At 33.8% G+C, this 16,034-nt stretch overlaps 1 protein-coding gene across 1 annotated transcript in view; it reads right to left on the reverse strand.

The window, feature by feature from the left end:
* LOC139896894 (uncharacterized) overlaps positions 1-16,034 on the reverse strand; it is an 84,511-nt gene that overhangs the window by 38,737 nt on the left and 29,740 nt on the right. The window contains exon 4 of the mRNA XM_071879535.1: positions 7,040-8,095. Coding sequence (XP_071735636.1) covers positions 7,040-8,095 — 1,056 coding nt within the window. The remainder of the gene's footprint in view (positions 1-7,039; positions 8,096-16,034) is intronic.

Consider the following 16,034-nt stretch of genomic DNA (forward strand, 5'->3'; position numbering starts at 1 on the left):
TTAGTAAAGATGATGCAAACACATCAACGAGTTGTACACTTGAAGCTACAAGCATCAAGGATGAGAACCGTGATGAACATCAAACACCAAGAACCCACCGGAGCTTTTGTTTACTGTTTTTGAGGTCTGATCAGTCACCTGGGCGGCTACTGGAAAGGTTGATTTCCAGATTGTTCGATTCGAGTAGATGACTTTTCGTTTAGGACACGTCTTAATCCGATTTACGGTTTAGGATTTATAGCCTTCCGAAAGTCACTACACCTTTATAATGTTGTGCTGTAATTTCTAACCTACTAGCACTTAAACCGTTGCCACGGTCAAACGAAGACGAGTTTGGTTCTGAAAATTGGTCAGTAGTTGGAGGACTCACATACGGAGCCATAGCCACTGACTACGCGTCTTTTCGATTTTTATAGAGGTCGTAGCAGCTGAACGAAGTTAGTCTTTGTTTCGATCTCTATTCTTGATTGAAAACTTACTTTACTTTTTACTTATGTTGTTGATGATGATGATACTTAAGACCTAATTTACATACTTCTAAACCTTTGGAAACGATTTACTGACTTAGTAACTTTTGACTTAGGTTGAGGACATTTCGGACCAACTACTTGCTTACTTATCTCGTACCGACTTTACTACTTTTCACTGTGAGTTATAGCATCCCTTTTTACTTTAACTATTTTGGGAACTGAGAATACATGCGCTTTTTACGTTTTATATACTAGGCACGAGTACTTAAACTTTATATATGTGTGGGTTATACAACTATGACAACCCGGAAAATTTCTGATTTAAATTTCATTAAACTTCGACAAATACCGACAATTCACGAACAACTATTTGTATGTAATTACGTATTATTATTAATATTGTTTTAAACAATATATTCATTAATTACTTTTAACATTGAATATTATTATTATTAATTACTAATATCATTAATATAAAATAAATTATTAATATTATTAGTGTTAACACTTTTACTAAAATTATTAAAAATTATTATAAATATCATATTGAAACAACTTATCATTATTATTAATGACATTATATAGTTATCATTATTATTATTAAAAATGATAATTTGTCATTAAAATTATTATTGTTATCATTATTATTATTATCTATTATCATTATTAGCAATATTAAAAGTATTATTATTATTATTATTATTATTATTATTATTATTATTATTATTATTATTATTATTATTATTATTATTATTATTATTAATGAAATTATTATTATTAGTATTAAGTTTATTAATATATTTATAAAAGAATGAAAAGGAGATAAATACCTAATTTAGGTCGACCTTTGATCTGCTGTATCTGTTTTAATATTAATCATGGTTATCTGCTTTCATGATCTGCTTTCCTGAGTCGACACCCATTTTTATCAATCACTTTTTATATTATTTTTTTTCTCTTGCTTGCTCACGATATAATCTAGTCGACATCCACTCAATTTATATAAATCGGTCACATTTTCTTTGTTTATAAACACAGACGACCTTACATTATCATTTATCAAATACCACTAACCATTACAGTTTTTGATTCAATTGAATTGAAACAGAAAAACTCATTAAAAGCTCGAAAAACTCTGTACGAGTAACTTTTGGTCAAAAGCTCGAATTCGTATTGCATTTCAAAATCTTTAAATGCAGTGATGTTAGGAATTTCATACTAAAACTATCTGCAAAAGCACAACGTCCAATTCATCATATCGATCTTTAATTTTCGAGTCAAAGAAAACTCAAACAATGTGTTCATCGTGAAATTCGAGTTCATTTTGACGTTTTAGGATCAATTGATGATTTGAAAAGGTTCTAAGAACGATTTACAAACTATTTTGTGTAGAAATCGTGGTCTAAAAAGTTCTAAAAATTCGAATTTGAAATTTGAGTTCATACGTGCTGTTACAGCGTTTTTTTTTTCTTTCTATTTTAATTAATGTAACCAACCTTTAATCATCTCTGTAATTATTTATAAATCCTAAAATTTAATAAGAAGCTTCTTGTTAGTTGGTAATGAACTCTGGTCATGCGAATTGGTGAAGAAGATGATGACCAGATCTTAAGGGTTAAATAAAATTAAGTTTGGTTATAAAATAGAAAAGCAGTTGGCAGTTCAGTGGTTTGTAGTGGTGTCGGGTTAGCGAGAGGTCTCGAGTTCGAGCCCCATCTTGGGCAATTTTTTTTAGAAAAGCTTTTCAAGGTAGTTCTCTTTACCAATGTTTTTATTTTAATTATTATTGATATTATTATTAGCATTATAATTATTATCCTCACTATTATTATGATTTTAACTATTATTATTACTAATAAAAGTTATCAAGTATTATTCAAATTAAAATTATAAATTACTATTATTATTATTACTACTAAAAATTATTATTACTAGTATTATTAGTAAGTATTATTATTAATATTATCATTAGTATTATTAAAAGTATTACTAATTTTACTATTTTAAGTATTATTATTATCATTTTAAATATTACTATCATTATTTTGATTAAGAATTATTATTATTATTATTATTATTATTATTATTATTATTATTATTATTATTATTATTATTATTATTATTAGTATTATTATTATTATTATTATTATTATCATTATTATTATTATTATTATTATTATTATTATTATTATTATTATTATTTTGAAAACAATACAAATTATTATTATTATTAAGTATTAAGTATTATTATCAAAATTATTTTCATTATCATTATTATTAAACCTTTCATGTTATTTAAAAACTACTGTTATCATTTTTACTAGCAAAGTGACTAATAATAATTATTTTCAAAATCATCAATAAATATAATCAATAGTATTATTATTGTTATACAACCCATTATTCATTATCATTATTAATACCAGCTTATCAAACAAATACTTATACATAGAATATATATACACAAGTATATGTATAGAAATCTATAACAATTAAAATAATATATATAAACTTATTTGATTACGAGTATATGTGTTAATATATATACTTGATATAGGTTCGTGAATCCAAGGACAAACCTACACTTGTTTCAATACCATCAAACGCACAATTACTACAAACTATCGTATCGTATCGTGAGTTTTCATAGCTCCCTTTTTATCTATATTTTTGGGCTGAGAATACATGTGCAACTTTTATAACTGTTTTATACGTTTGACACAAGTACCAACTATTAAACTGTGATATGTTGGGCTATGACCAGCAAGTCCCCAACCGACAAGTATAAACGATAACTTGTTACGGGGCAAACTTGAAAGTCTAGTCTAAATATCAGTACCAACTGTTAAAACTATGCTATACCCGGCTATGTCCGACTAAGTTCCTACAGTGATATTTTTAATTGCTGCGGCATTCTTAATTATTGGGGATAGGCCTATCGGGAGTAACGTCCCCGATACATTTGACTAAGTCTTTGTATTACTTAATAATGAAATTAAAACGACAAGGACAGAACAACTTGTCACGGGGCAAACAACGTTTAGTCTAAATATCACGTACTGGCATAACTTTTTGATCCTGCGGGAGATCAACTTGACTGGATCTGAGTGATCTACTTATGAAAACAAATCTTGTGGTCTAACACTATTACTGAAATCATTATTTATGACAAACCTATGAACTCACTCAACCTCGTGTTGGCTTTTTAAGCATGTTTATTCTCAGGTACTTAAATATTGCTTCCGCTGTATATCTGCTGCTTTGATGATGATTGCTTGCCATGCTTGGAGTCTTCATGCATTACTTACCAATTCATTTAAAAACATTTAATGTAATCTATTTATCTTCCGCTGCAAAACTCAATAAAACGTCTCATATAGAGTCGTTCTCGTTTATACAACTGTGATTTGATATATTAAGTCACGTTATTCTTCCAGGCCCTATCTGGAGGACGTGACAACAACGGCATAAACTTTCCCCTTAGCTCGGTAACGTTTAGTCACTGGTTTTTGAACCGGTGAACGCGAATCTTAGATATGGATCCATAGGGTTTGACATCCCCACTCGAGCTAGTCGCGCTAGCATTTAACGGGTGTTTAATACTTCGTAAACTTACGCACTCGCCAAGTGTACTTTTAGGGGGTGATATTACGTTAAGTTAGTTACCAAGTGCCCACGGTTGAACATATACTTTTCATACTGTTTTGAAACACTGAAATCTCGTGGCCTACCTTACATTACTGTTATACTTAAACTATAGCTCACCAACATTCGTGTTGACGTTTTTAAGCATGTTTTCTCAGGTGCTTAGAGGTTTGATGCTTCCGCTGTAGTAGTCTTGCTGTGTAGACTCCCGCTGCTTTTGTTAGAGATGTCTCTGCATAAAATGTTTACCTTGCATTCACAAACTATGTTACTTTTGAAACAATGAATTTGTAATGACCTTTGGGTCTCGTACTTATGTTAATTGCTTCTATTCGTAGAAGCCTATTATCGTTTGTAAAACTTATGATGTTAGTTATGACATCACCCTTTCTTATGAATGCAAACTTATTTTAAAATAGCATATAGTGTTCGACCTTGTAATGATCCTGTTGTTGATGATCCGTACACGTTAATTTTGTACGGGGCATCACATTTAGTGTTCAAATCGATTCTCAACATCACTCTTGTTCATCATCATCATATGCGACGATCGCTGACCACCGACGACAACTTTACGACCACCGTCGACAACCTCCGACCACAGCCGACAACTTCCGACCACCGCCGACCACTTAATCGTTTCTTGAAACAGAAGACCAAACTCCACAAACAATTTCAAGGTGAAAACATGTCAAACCATTGTTACCGTCACCGTCTCCTGTCCTTTTCGTCATCATCATCTCCGGTCCTTTTCGTCATCATCGTTACCGTTTCCAGATCTTATCGTTTCCATTTCCGGATCTTATCGTCATCATCACCATCATCGTTAATGTTGCCCAATTGTTAATTTATATGTTTATAAATTTAATATAAAATGTATATGTTTATATATATGTAATATAAAATGTATACATTTCCAGATCTTGGTGTGTGTTTGTTGAATACTGATTTCAATGGAATATACAAATAGACAACAACAAAAAATTTATATTTTGAAATGATAACATGGAATATACACTTAAGCAAAAAATAATATAGTATAATGCCACGTGTCAGATATTACCTCAATTGACACTATTTTTCAATCAGACACCTTTTATGCACTAAATTGAAATTAAGCTCCTTTGTGGGCAAGAAAAAAACTGATATACCCTTAATCGGAAAAAGGTGGCATTTATGTTACCTTTCTGGGCAATTTGCCCTTGTTGAAGTGTATTTTAAATGTATTTGGATTATTATAATGACCTTAATGATGATTTATTCATTAAGAAATGTTGTTGGTGATATTTTTTTTTTTCATTAAAAATATAATTTCAGCTGGGGATGATTCTCACACACTGTTTTTTGATCCTCACACACCAATTTACTTGAACTCCTCCCTAATAATAGGGTAAAAGGGTGTGTGAGGATCAAAAAACAGTGTGTGAGAATCATCCACCCTTAATGCCTAGTACCATAAGCTTTTGACGATTACCTATATCCGCATCAGTTGACGCTTATAATAGTTAAAAGAATGATTTATTGGTGTCTAAAAGTAAATGGGTTTTAACATCTATTGGCGTCAACAACTAATAAATTTGTAACGCTTAGGTGTGTCAAAAGTAAAAGGTTTTTGGCAATTGAAAGTGTTAAAAATTAGTAGGTTTTTGACATTTCAAAGTGTCACAAATTAGAAGGCTTTCAACACTTAGAGGTGTTAGAAAATTAAAATGTTTTTAACACACCTAAGCGTCAGAATCTACTCAAATTTTGTAACACCGATTATTCCCACGCCGGGACAAAGCGTCAAAGATGTAGAAGGTCGCAATTTGAAGCGTTAACAAATTATTGAAAAAACGTTATAAAATACATACTTTCTTGTAGTGGCGAAAAATAAAATCGACACAATATTTAACGTGGTTATATGTAATTGTTGTGATTACTTTACTTCACGGACCAACTAAAGAGTTTTTATTGATATTTTTCGTGCATAAAGTTACAATGAGGTTATGGGTCTATTTATAGGAAATCGTTAAACCTAAAACATTATTGCACAAGTTTAACTTAACCTTCAATTACAAGAAACATTCCATAAAAATCAACTCCTTGTTATCATTTGTGATAAATGTTATCATTTTGACTTAGAAAACTCTCGAAGAAATAACATTAATCGTGATTAATGTTATTTATTGGAGCTTTTTTCCAACTTATGTGAAGTTTTTTCAAAATTTAGCCTGATTTAGAGTTTAGGGTCAAAGATTTAGGATTTTCGATTTTGGGTTTAGTCCTCAAACCCAAAACCCTAAACTCTAAACCATTCAAGTTAAAAACTCAATCGAAACCCTAAGTCTAATTTCTAAACCTTAATTTCTAAACCCTAATTTCTAAATAACATTTATCACGATGAATGTTATTTCTTCAAGCGTTTTCTAGGTTAAAATAATAACATTTATCACAAAGTATTTTTTTAATGTTCATATGTTTTCACCTAATCTTAATGTTGGTAAAAAAATAAAAATCAAAAACGGAAAGAAAAAAAAAATTTACTTCTGCTGACAGGTCACTACCCTCTGGATATATATATATATATATATATATATATATATATATATATATATATATATATATATATATATATATATATATACACACGATCGATTTGGAAACCAAAATCAAAATTCATTATCAATTTTTATTTTGGTTAAATTATGTTTTTTTTTTTTTCCTTTTTAACAGAAATCGTACTTAATTCAAATTCGTTTTTTGTTTGACATCGGTTTTAAAATTGAATTCGATTTTCGATTTTGCTCTAAAAAATTTCAAAGTCGAAAAAATCGAACTGAATAAAAAAACCTGACCGATGAACAACCGTAAAGAAAATTTTTTGGATCAACATAAGAGAGACAAAAGATAACTTGTACTATAGTATTAAAATATTGACTTACTTGAAAGGATGTTGCTTTTTCGAGTTCTTTAACAACCACTTTCATTGTTGGACGTTGATGCTGTTTGGGTGCCAAGCATTGACACATGATTTTTATGAATGTGTCTAAGGAATCTTCATTGATTCCTTTGTTCAACGAATATTTGTTTCCAACATTTTCTCCCTTTATCTTAGGATCCATCTTTCTCCTGATTATTTTCTCGTCAAACCACAGTCCAACCAAATTCGCCAAGTCTTCCGGATCACTATTGTGATATTCATCCCAAGACCTTAAACGATGGGGATACTCATAATCCATTATTCCATCGACAATCCTCCCATAAAGAATTTCTAACATAACTACTCCAAAACTAAAAACATCTGATTCTCTTTTCAATTTACCGGTCTTAACATATTCCGGATCTCTATAATGATTCGTTTTACGAAAAAGATCGCATCCGAAGTGGAGAGCATCGTCTTTTTGATTTGGAGGTAGAAATACAGAGGATCCAAATTCAACAATCTTTGCACTCCAGTCATTCTTGTCCAACACAATGTTCCTACTATTAACATCACGGTGTATTACAATCTTTTGATCCTCCATTTCATTGTGTAGGTAGTTTAGTCCACGCGCAACGTCGAAGCATATTTTTAAACGTTTTTCCCATGAAAGACTTTGATGCAAATAAGAACAAAGATAGTCAGTGGAAACAAATTCGGAGACAAGAAACTTCATTACAGTATCCATTTCAGAAAATCCAAGAAACGATTCTATGTTCGGATGGTTACAACTGCTGAGAACCTCAATTTCCGTGGTCAGATATTCTTCATGTTTTTCTTTATGATAAGCCTCGGTATTGATCGCTTTAATCATTACAGTGTAGAGTTTCTTGCGTGCTTTTTCATTCACGCCTTCTACAAGGATAAGACGTTCTCTATCATAGCAGTAGAGTTTTGTTTTCATAACTTGAGTGATATTATTATTATTATATTCTGAACTAATTGGAGATATTTCTGGCCGATCTATGGCGAATAGTATGTCTTTCAATTCAATCCTCCACTTTTCCAAGTTTTCTACCTGTGACACTGAATATTGTTAGATAACATAGTATATTATGTTTATGTTAGTCTAAATCTATACACAAGCTTAGTATAATAATAATTATTCCTATTCCTATGAGATTTCATGTATAATATGTTATCATACACGAAAGTTCCACTAATTTCAAGGGAACTAATTTGTCGGGAAAACAAATTCGAACAGAAATTAGTCAAATCTGACTCTATAATGTTTTGAATTTAACTAATAGTGAGTCTAGAGTGTAAAGATATCGATTACCTAGTTATTATCTATTCCTTAATTATAGATTGTATAGTTGGCATGTATATCTTTGTGTATCTTTTGTTATTATAGTTTGAGACTAACTCAACCTCTTGGATCCTATATATGTACCATATTGATTATTGGAATAATACGATTACACAATTAATCTCTAGATGGTATATAGAGCCAAAAACCCCTGATCTTTTTTCCAGTCGTGATGAGCGCAGCACAGCAAACGGTGTTTGCGCCAGAGGAGGGTGGTGAGAACCGTTGAGCCATTGGCATGCTGAGCTTTTGTGATTTGGGTTTCTCACCCACATCACCGAGATGAGAGCTTTTCGTTATAGAAAAGAGAGGTCAATGAAAGGATTCATGCTTCTACTCTTCATCTTTACAGTCGAAAACCTTCATCATCTTCATTATGTCTTCGCTCACAATTCCGAATGACATCGATCCAGCCCAACCTATTATTATTGTTGCTCTCACAAACATCATCAAAATCAAGTCCCTCAATTACACATCTTGGAAACTTCAAATCCAAGCAACTCTTGATGGATACGGCCTCTTCAAGTATCTAGATGGCAATTTTCCTGCACCAAATCCTACAGTCAGTCACAAGGAAGATGCCATGCCTTCAACCAATCCTACGCACACAACTTGGGTGAGTCAGAATCACCTCTTATTTGGGGCACTTACGGCACACTAGATCAAAAAATCGTTCCTCTTATGTCGACAACCAAAACCAAGAAAGAACCTGGGATACACTCACAAGCAGCTTCGCGAGTTCATCCCATGGCCATATCAAACAATTGAAATTAAAGCGCAATAATATCACCAAAGGACTGCAATCGATCACTGAATACATGCAAGCCATCAAAAGCTGCACGGATCAAATTGCACTCCTAGGTTCACCTATGCAGTCCGAAGACATCACTGACAAAGTCTTACAAGGGTTAGATAAATCTTAGCAAATTGTTATTGATGGCGTCAATGCTCGTGACACCGCCATCAGTTTTCTAGAACTTCACGAAAAGCTTATTAATCATGAATTAATGATTAAAAATCAACCTCTACTGCTCACCCTACCTCAACAGGAAACACACAACTGAAATCATCCAATTTTTCTCGATCCACAAACAACTCGATTACTCAACCAAGATCACAGAACTCATACACTGGATCACGGCTGTTCTTGGGAAAGTGCCAATGGTGCCACGCCAAAGGACATTCACTTCAGCGATGTCCCGTATTTGCTGACAGTCACCTACACATCAATTTTCCATCACCTTCCACATATCGTTCCAATAGACCGCAGGCTCATCCAGCTACAAAGAAAGCTGCAACACCTCCAACCGAATGGTTGCTTGATTTTGGAGCTTCGCACCATGTAACTCAGGATCTAGCCAATCTTTCCATTTAATCCATATAGTAGTACATATGAGATTGTCATTGGTCATGGTAAGAGACTTCATATAACGCACATCTATAACACACATCTGGTCTACATCCCTCTTAAATTTGGCTAAAGCCTTAAACCTTACTAAAGTTTTATATGTTCCTAAAATGCGTCGTAATATTCTTTCTATTTATCGTGTATGTAAAAACTATCATTTACTAATTGCCTTTACCTCTGATTCTTATATTGTGAAGGATCGACCGAGGGGAAAAACTTTGCTCACAGGACCCATTAATCATGGCATCTACCAACTATCTTCATCATTATCTTCCATATGTGTGTTTTTAAGTGTTCGAACATCAATGATCAACAGGAATCACCGACTCGGTCACCCATCATTGGCAACTTTTAAATGTCCTGTTTCGTCTTTTAAACTTCGTGTTCCGAACAATATTTCTTTTAATTGTAATGCTTGCCAATGTAATAAAACTCACAAACTTCCATTCTTTAATAATACTTTGATTTCACATTATCCTCTTGATCTGATGTTTGGACTTCTCTGGTGCACTCATTTGATGGTTATAGGTGTTATATAATCTTTGTTGACCACTTTACTTGCTATCTTTGGTTCTAAAAGAAGTCAGGACCTAAACCTCTTTTTGTGAGATTCAAGGCCATGGTAGAAAAGCATTTTTCCCCTCCTATCAAAACTTTATATTCTGAAAATGGTGGCGAGTTCATAGCATTGGCCGATCCACTTTCGATTGATGGGGTTTCGCATTTAACCTCACCACCACATACGCCAGAACACAATGGCCTAGCTGAGAGTAAACATCGACACTGATCAATCATAGAATAGATTCAACGGGTTTGGTCTATGCTTGACCAACAACAAAGGGGGATTTAAGGTTCATTTGAGTCTAACTCTCCGGTTCGGCATACCGTGAATAACCCCTTGTGGGATAAAGATCCCGACAGGGTGGTTAAACGTCGACCCACCATGGATAGCCAGCAATTGATGGCTCGAGGTAGGTGTTAGGATGTATGTTCATGGAACGTTACCTGTAACCGTAAAGAGATCGTGTGATGTGATGTAAGTTCGGTAGCGAGGGTAAGAGTTGCCCTATGTAGATAGTGCATGTGGTGGGACTGTCGTATGTCTTACTAATAATAGTATAGGTGTAAGTGAAGGTGAATCCCTTTAGTCCCCTTGTATCGTGATTCGAACCTCCAATTTATAGTGTAATCTTGCTTTTTCCTTTAGTGTCATGTAATAGGACAAGGAGATCATGGTCTGTCCTAACGGTACCAATTTGCTTGAAGGGCCGACAAAAGTAAAAAGCATCCTGTCGGACGTGCTTCCTGTCTGCCACATCCATCCTACAAGCTATAGCGCCTCCTGTCAAGTCGTACATAGACAAGGCAAGGTTCTTTTGCAAGCTTTGTGTCATTACACACCCGTCGTTGCCTGCGCGCTAGCATGTATGCGTGCACTACATATTAGAACGTGAGAGTCACGTGTGATGCGCTATACGAGCTGATCAGGTATACGTATCATTAATTCCCCCCAATTCAATATTAGGCGCAAGTATTGCGCATGGTTTTGAATTCAGCTGCTCAATCATCTATTTCATGCATCAATATAATTTGTGTTTTGTATTCTTCAAATGTTAGAAGTTATAGAAGACGACAGATGTTGACAGAGTGCATTCAATTCAAAGTGGCTTTTCCGGCGTCTATCAGTCTGTTGCATAGGTTAATGGGTCATAACAAGCATTGCTTGTCAATATCATTTTTTCCCACTCCACTTTCCGTCGCACGCTATGTGACACGTGTCCCTTATTGGCCTTTCCTTTTTTAAACGCCCATTTTTCAACTTCTTGATGGGTTTTGATTTTCACCTCCCCTATAAATGCCCCGTAATTTCACTCTAAATGTTTTTTACCTTCTTTCTTATCTTCACTCCAACGTGAATTTCCCTCTAATACGTCTTAGTGTTCTTCGCTTGACTTTAAGAATTCATATTATCAAGTACTCTGCTTCTTTTCTTTTATTGCTAATTAAATTCATTATTTTGTTATAGATGGCTTCTACTTCTATCGCTGAGCCCGATGATTCCGAAGCTATTCCTTTCGTTATTACGAAGAAGGGACTCAAGAGGTTTCGAGATTGGTATCCTCCACTAGGGCGCTAAACCTTGTTGCGCCTTATCTGATCAGCGCGCTAATCATGCGATTCCAAATAAGGTTACCGTGTATCGTGAGGTCATGCAGCAAGGAAACTTATGCTACCCTCCTACTCCTTTTTTTCATGAATGTTCTTCATCACTATGGCATTAGGATTGGACAATTGCATCCTTACAGCGCTTGCCGCATAACGTATTTTGAGATGTGGTGTAATCATTTTCGATTTGCGCCAATCTTGAACTTGTTTAAGATCATATTTTCTTATAAGTAGAGTCAAAAGAGTTGGTATGCGTTTAACGATGGCGCTAGTAAAATGTGACGACCCGGAAATTTTCGACCAAATTTAGACTTTGATCTTTATATATTTTGACACGATAAGAAAAGTCTCAAAAAGTTGGAACTGTTTTATATATATTCATTTGACCTTTGACCAATCCCGACGATTCACGAACCCTAGTTGTAAATTAATATGTACATATAAATATAAATTGTTATGATATTATGGTTATCATTAATAATATCGTTATTATATTGTAATGAGTAATAAAAGTTTGATTAAGATTATTATTATTATTATTCTTAATATTGGTATTCCTATTAAAAGTAATAATAGTAACAGATTTTTTTTATAAATATAACGAAAGTTATATTAGTAAACTTAATATTATTAATACATATATTATTGATTTATATAAACATACACATATATATATCACGATCAGGTTTTTTTGATTATTTTCCTTATATCTTCTTTTTGTTTTTGTCTTCTTCAATCTTGGACTGAAACTACTGGATACCAATTAAATCAAAAATCGTACGAAGTTGTTTACCCATCCCCATCTACTTTAATTTCTTTTTGTTTCTTTCTTTCTAGCATCACCTTTATTACTATTATAATTGTTTCTGCTTCAATCAATCATAATGAACCACTACCAATTTTTTTTTTTTATATTTATATGTAAACATATTCACACACATATTTATATATTTACACACATATGCAACATATATATGATAATGGAACCACAATCATCAAACACCATCCCCACACTTATAATCTTTCTCTTCACTTGCTTCCACCACCCTTCGATCACCTCCATCCACCAACACTCAACGGTCATCACCCAAACCACCATTTCCACTCCATCACCGTGAGCTCCAACTCATCGGCCACCAAAAACCACCACCTCTTCCATCTCTCTCTATGTTTCTCTCTCTCTTTCTAAGAACCGTCACCACCGTCCCTTTCCACTTCCGTTTTGCAGCACCATAGAGAACCACTCAAGAACACCATGATCTCCAATCACCACCACACGTCACACTAAAACCACATCGATCCTCACCTTCATAATCATCACCGAACACCATTATCATCAAGATTTATTGTTTATGTCTTTCTCTTATTTAGTCATCAACCTAACAAGACCCTCACCTGTTACCTTCAAACTGTTGCTTATGTTTTCTATAGTTTCTTTGTTTGTCAAACATACCTAAACCTTCACTCAAATTTATACAGCTCGTAATCTCTGCTACCTATCGTTTTCTCTTCAATTAAACCCTAGCGACTTAGGGTTTCACCAACTAAATCACCACAATCCAAATCACCATCTCAACTGCAATAAATCCACAACAAAACCATCAACGAACCTGCAACTCATCCTTTTCTATTTTCTGTTCCAACGAACCTTTTCTCTTTCAATTTTTAATTGATCGTGATCAATGAATATGATAAAGGTTCTATAAAAAAAAAATAAATAAATAAATAAGTAAATAAATAAAGAAAACATGATGATGAGATTGATGATGACTGGTGAAGGACCGATGACCCCATTCGTTATTCTTTCCTGTTTACGGCTACCAAACCAATTCCAAATTCACGATACTGTATTGAAGCCAAATGAAGATTGGGCTAATTTAATAAATCTATCGGGCTTATCTTAGTTGGACCGAATCCTTTTGTTTACTGTTTGGGCCGAGATGACCCAATTTTCTTTTTGGGTCGAAGTGTTGATGATAAAATATAATGGAAACAGATAGATACGGGTTAATATGTTTGGGATTAATATAATTCCAGAAAGTGAGCAAACAGCTCAATGGCGTAGAGGTTGTGTTGTCTGGCATGAAGTCGCGGGTTCGAGTCCCAGCTCGGGCATTTTAATTTTTTTTAGTCTTATTAAGGTAGTCTTAACATTATTATTGTTATTATTAATTTTAAGTATTATTATTATTATTATCATTTTTATTATTATTATTATTACTACCATTAGGATTATTATTACAACTAAACTTGTATCATAATTATTATTAGCAGAAAAATTATTAGTTTTATAGATATTATAATTATCAATATTTTTAGTATCAAATATTATTTTTAAGTATTATTATCACTATTATTGTTTTTATTGTAAAAATAATACAACTTTTTATTTAGTATTATTATTATTATTTCTACCAAACAAATATTAAGTTAGATGTATTATATTTATTATATATATATCAATTATCAATAAATTAGTTAATTAAAGTAGTTTAAAAAGCAGTTGATATATTAATATTAAGAACTCATTTAAGTTTAAAAAAAATAGATATTAATTATTTATTAACAAGACAGAAAATGAAAATAAATATATTTGCGATTATAGATGTTAATAGATATACAATTGATATAGGTTCGAGAATCCGAGGCCAACCCTATACTTGTTCAATGCCGTTATATGTATTTTTACTACAAAATACAGTATGGTGAGTTTCATTTGATCCCTTTTTAATTGCTTTTGCAATATATATTTTTGGGCTGAGAATACATGCGCTGCTTTTATGAATGCTTTACGAAATAGGCACAAGTACTTAAAATACATTCTACGTTGAGTTGTACCACTGGCATACTTCCCTGTAACTTGGTAACTATTATTTACATGAGGTATTGTAAACGCGAATCCTGTTGATAGATCTATCGGGCCTGACAACCCCAACCGGACTGGACGACCAGTATTCAACGGTTACACAGTACTTCGTTTCGTGACTACACTTGGTACGGTGTAGTGAGATTTCATAATAAAGGGAATATGCGACGTTGATTAAATGTTAAGTATGGTTACCAAGTACTCAACCACTTAGAATGCTTTACATACACTTGCGAGTGTATTATGTTTATGATTATGAAATCTTGTGGTCTATTAAAATATTGAAATGATTGTTATGATAAACCTATGAACTCACCAACCTTTTGGTTGACACTTTTAAGCATGTTTATTCTCAGGTACGAATTAAGTCTTCCGCTGTGCATTAGCTCATTTTAAGGACATTACTTGGAGTCGATCATCGCAATGGGACCAAATGTTGATGACTTCGTCCAGGAGGATTAGGACGGGATCCTTTCATAAAAGCTGGTGTTCGCGCGAAATGGAAGAATACTTTCTTTTATATTGACAATTCCTTTATCCCCGGCTCTTGCTCTAAGACGCTCTTGTGGCACACCCAAACCACTCTTGCGATGTTAGATAAAAAACCGGATCTGACTGATGCCAAGCGCCGGATTCTTGATCGGTTTATAAATCGTGAGCTCCTCATGCGCAGTTTTAGGCATGAAGTTATGTGGTTTGCTAACATGTGTGCTTATACAGCCGCCTTGCCAGTTATCAAAGATGCTAATGATTAGGATAGGCGGTGGAGAGGCGCTTGTATTCTTTTACAGTTATATATCTTATATATTTTTCGTATGCTAGCTTGTAACTTTGCTTTTTGTAGTTATGCTGCTTGATAATATTTTGAAGAGCCGCAGTATCAATGGCTTATACTCGGAGGTTGAGGGGCCTGCGAATGAAGGTGAGCGTGATCCTGAATCGGAGCCCACCGTCGAAGGTGAGGGCTCTGGTGAAGGTGATGGTGATCACAATGTTGAGACTGGCGAGGGCCATGCTGGTGGCGATTCCTAAAATGTTGATGAAGGGGGCGCGAGCGGACTGGCGACGTGGTTGGTGCTAAGATGGACGTCACCATCTCGCCCACCGATATGACTGTGCTAGCTGAGGGTACTCAAGATGAGCACCCGCCGGTGTCTGGCAGCGAGGGTGGGCGTAATCATAAACGCGCTCCCAAGGCGAAATCTGGC

Source organism: Rutidosis leptorrhynchoides, chromosome 3 (genome assembly GCF_046630445.1).
Source record: "Rutidosis leptorrhynchoides isolate AG116_Rl617_1_P2 chromosome 3, CSIRO_AGI_Rlap_v1, whole genome shotgun sequence".
In the NCBI taxonomy this organism is placed as follows: domain Eukaryota; kingdom Viridiplantae; phylum Streptophyta; class Magnoliopsida; order Asterales; family Asteraceae; genus Rutidosis; species Rutidosis leptorrhynchoides.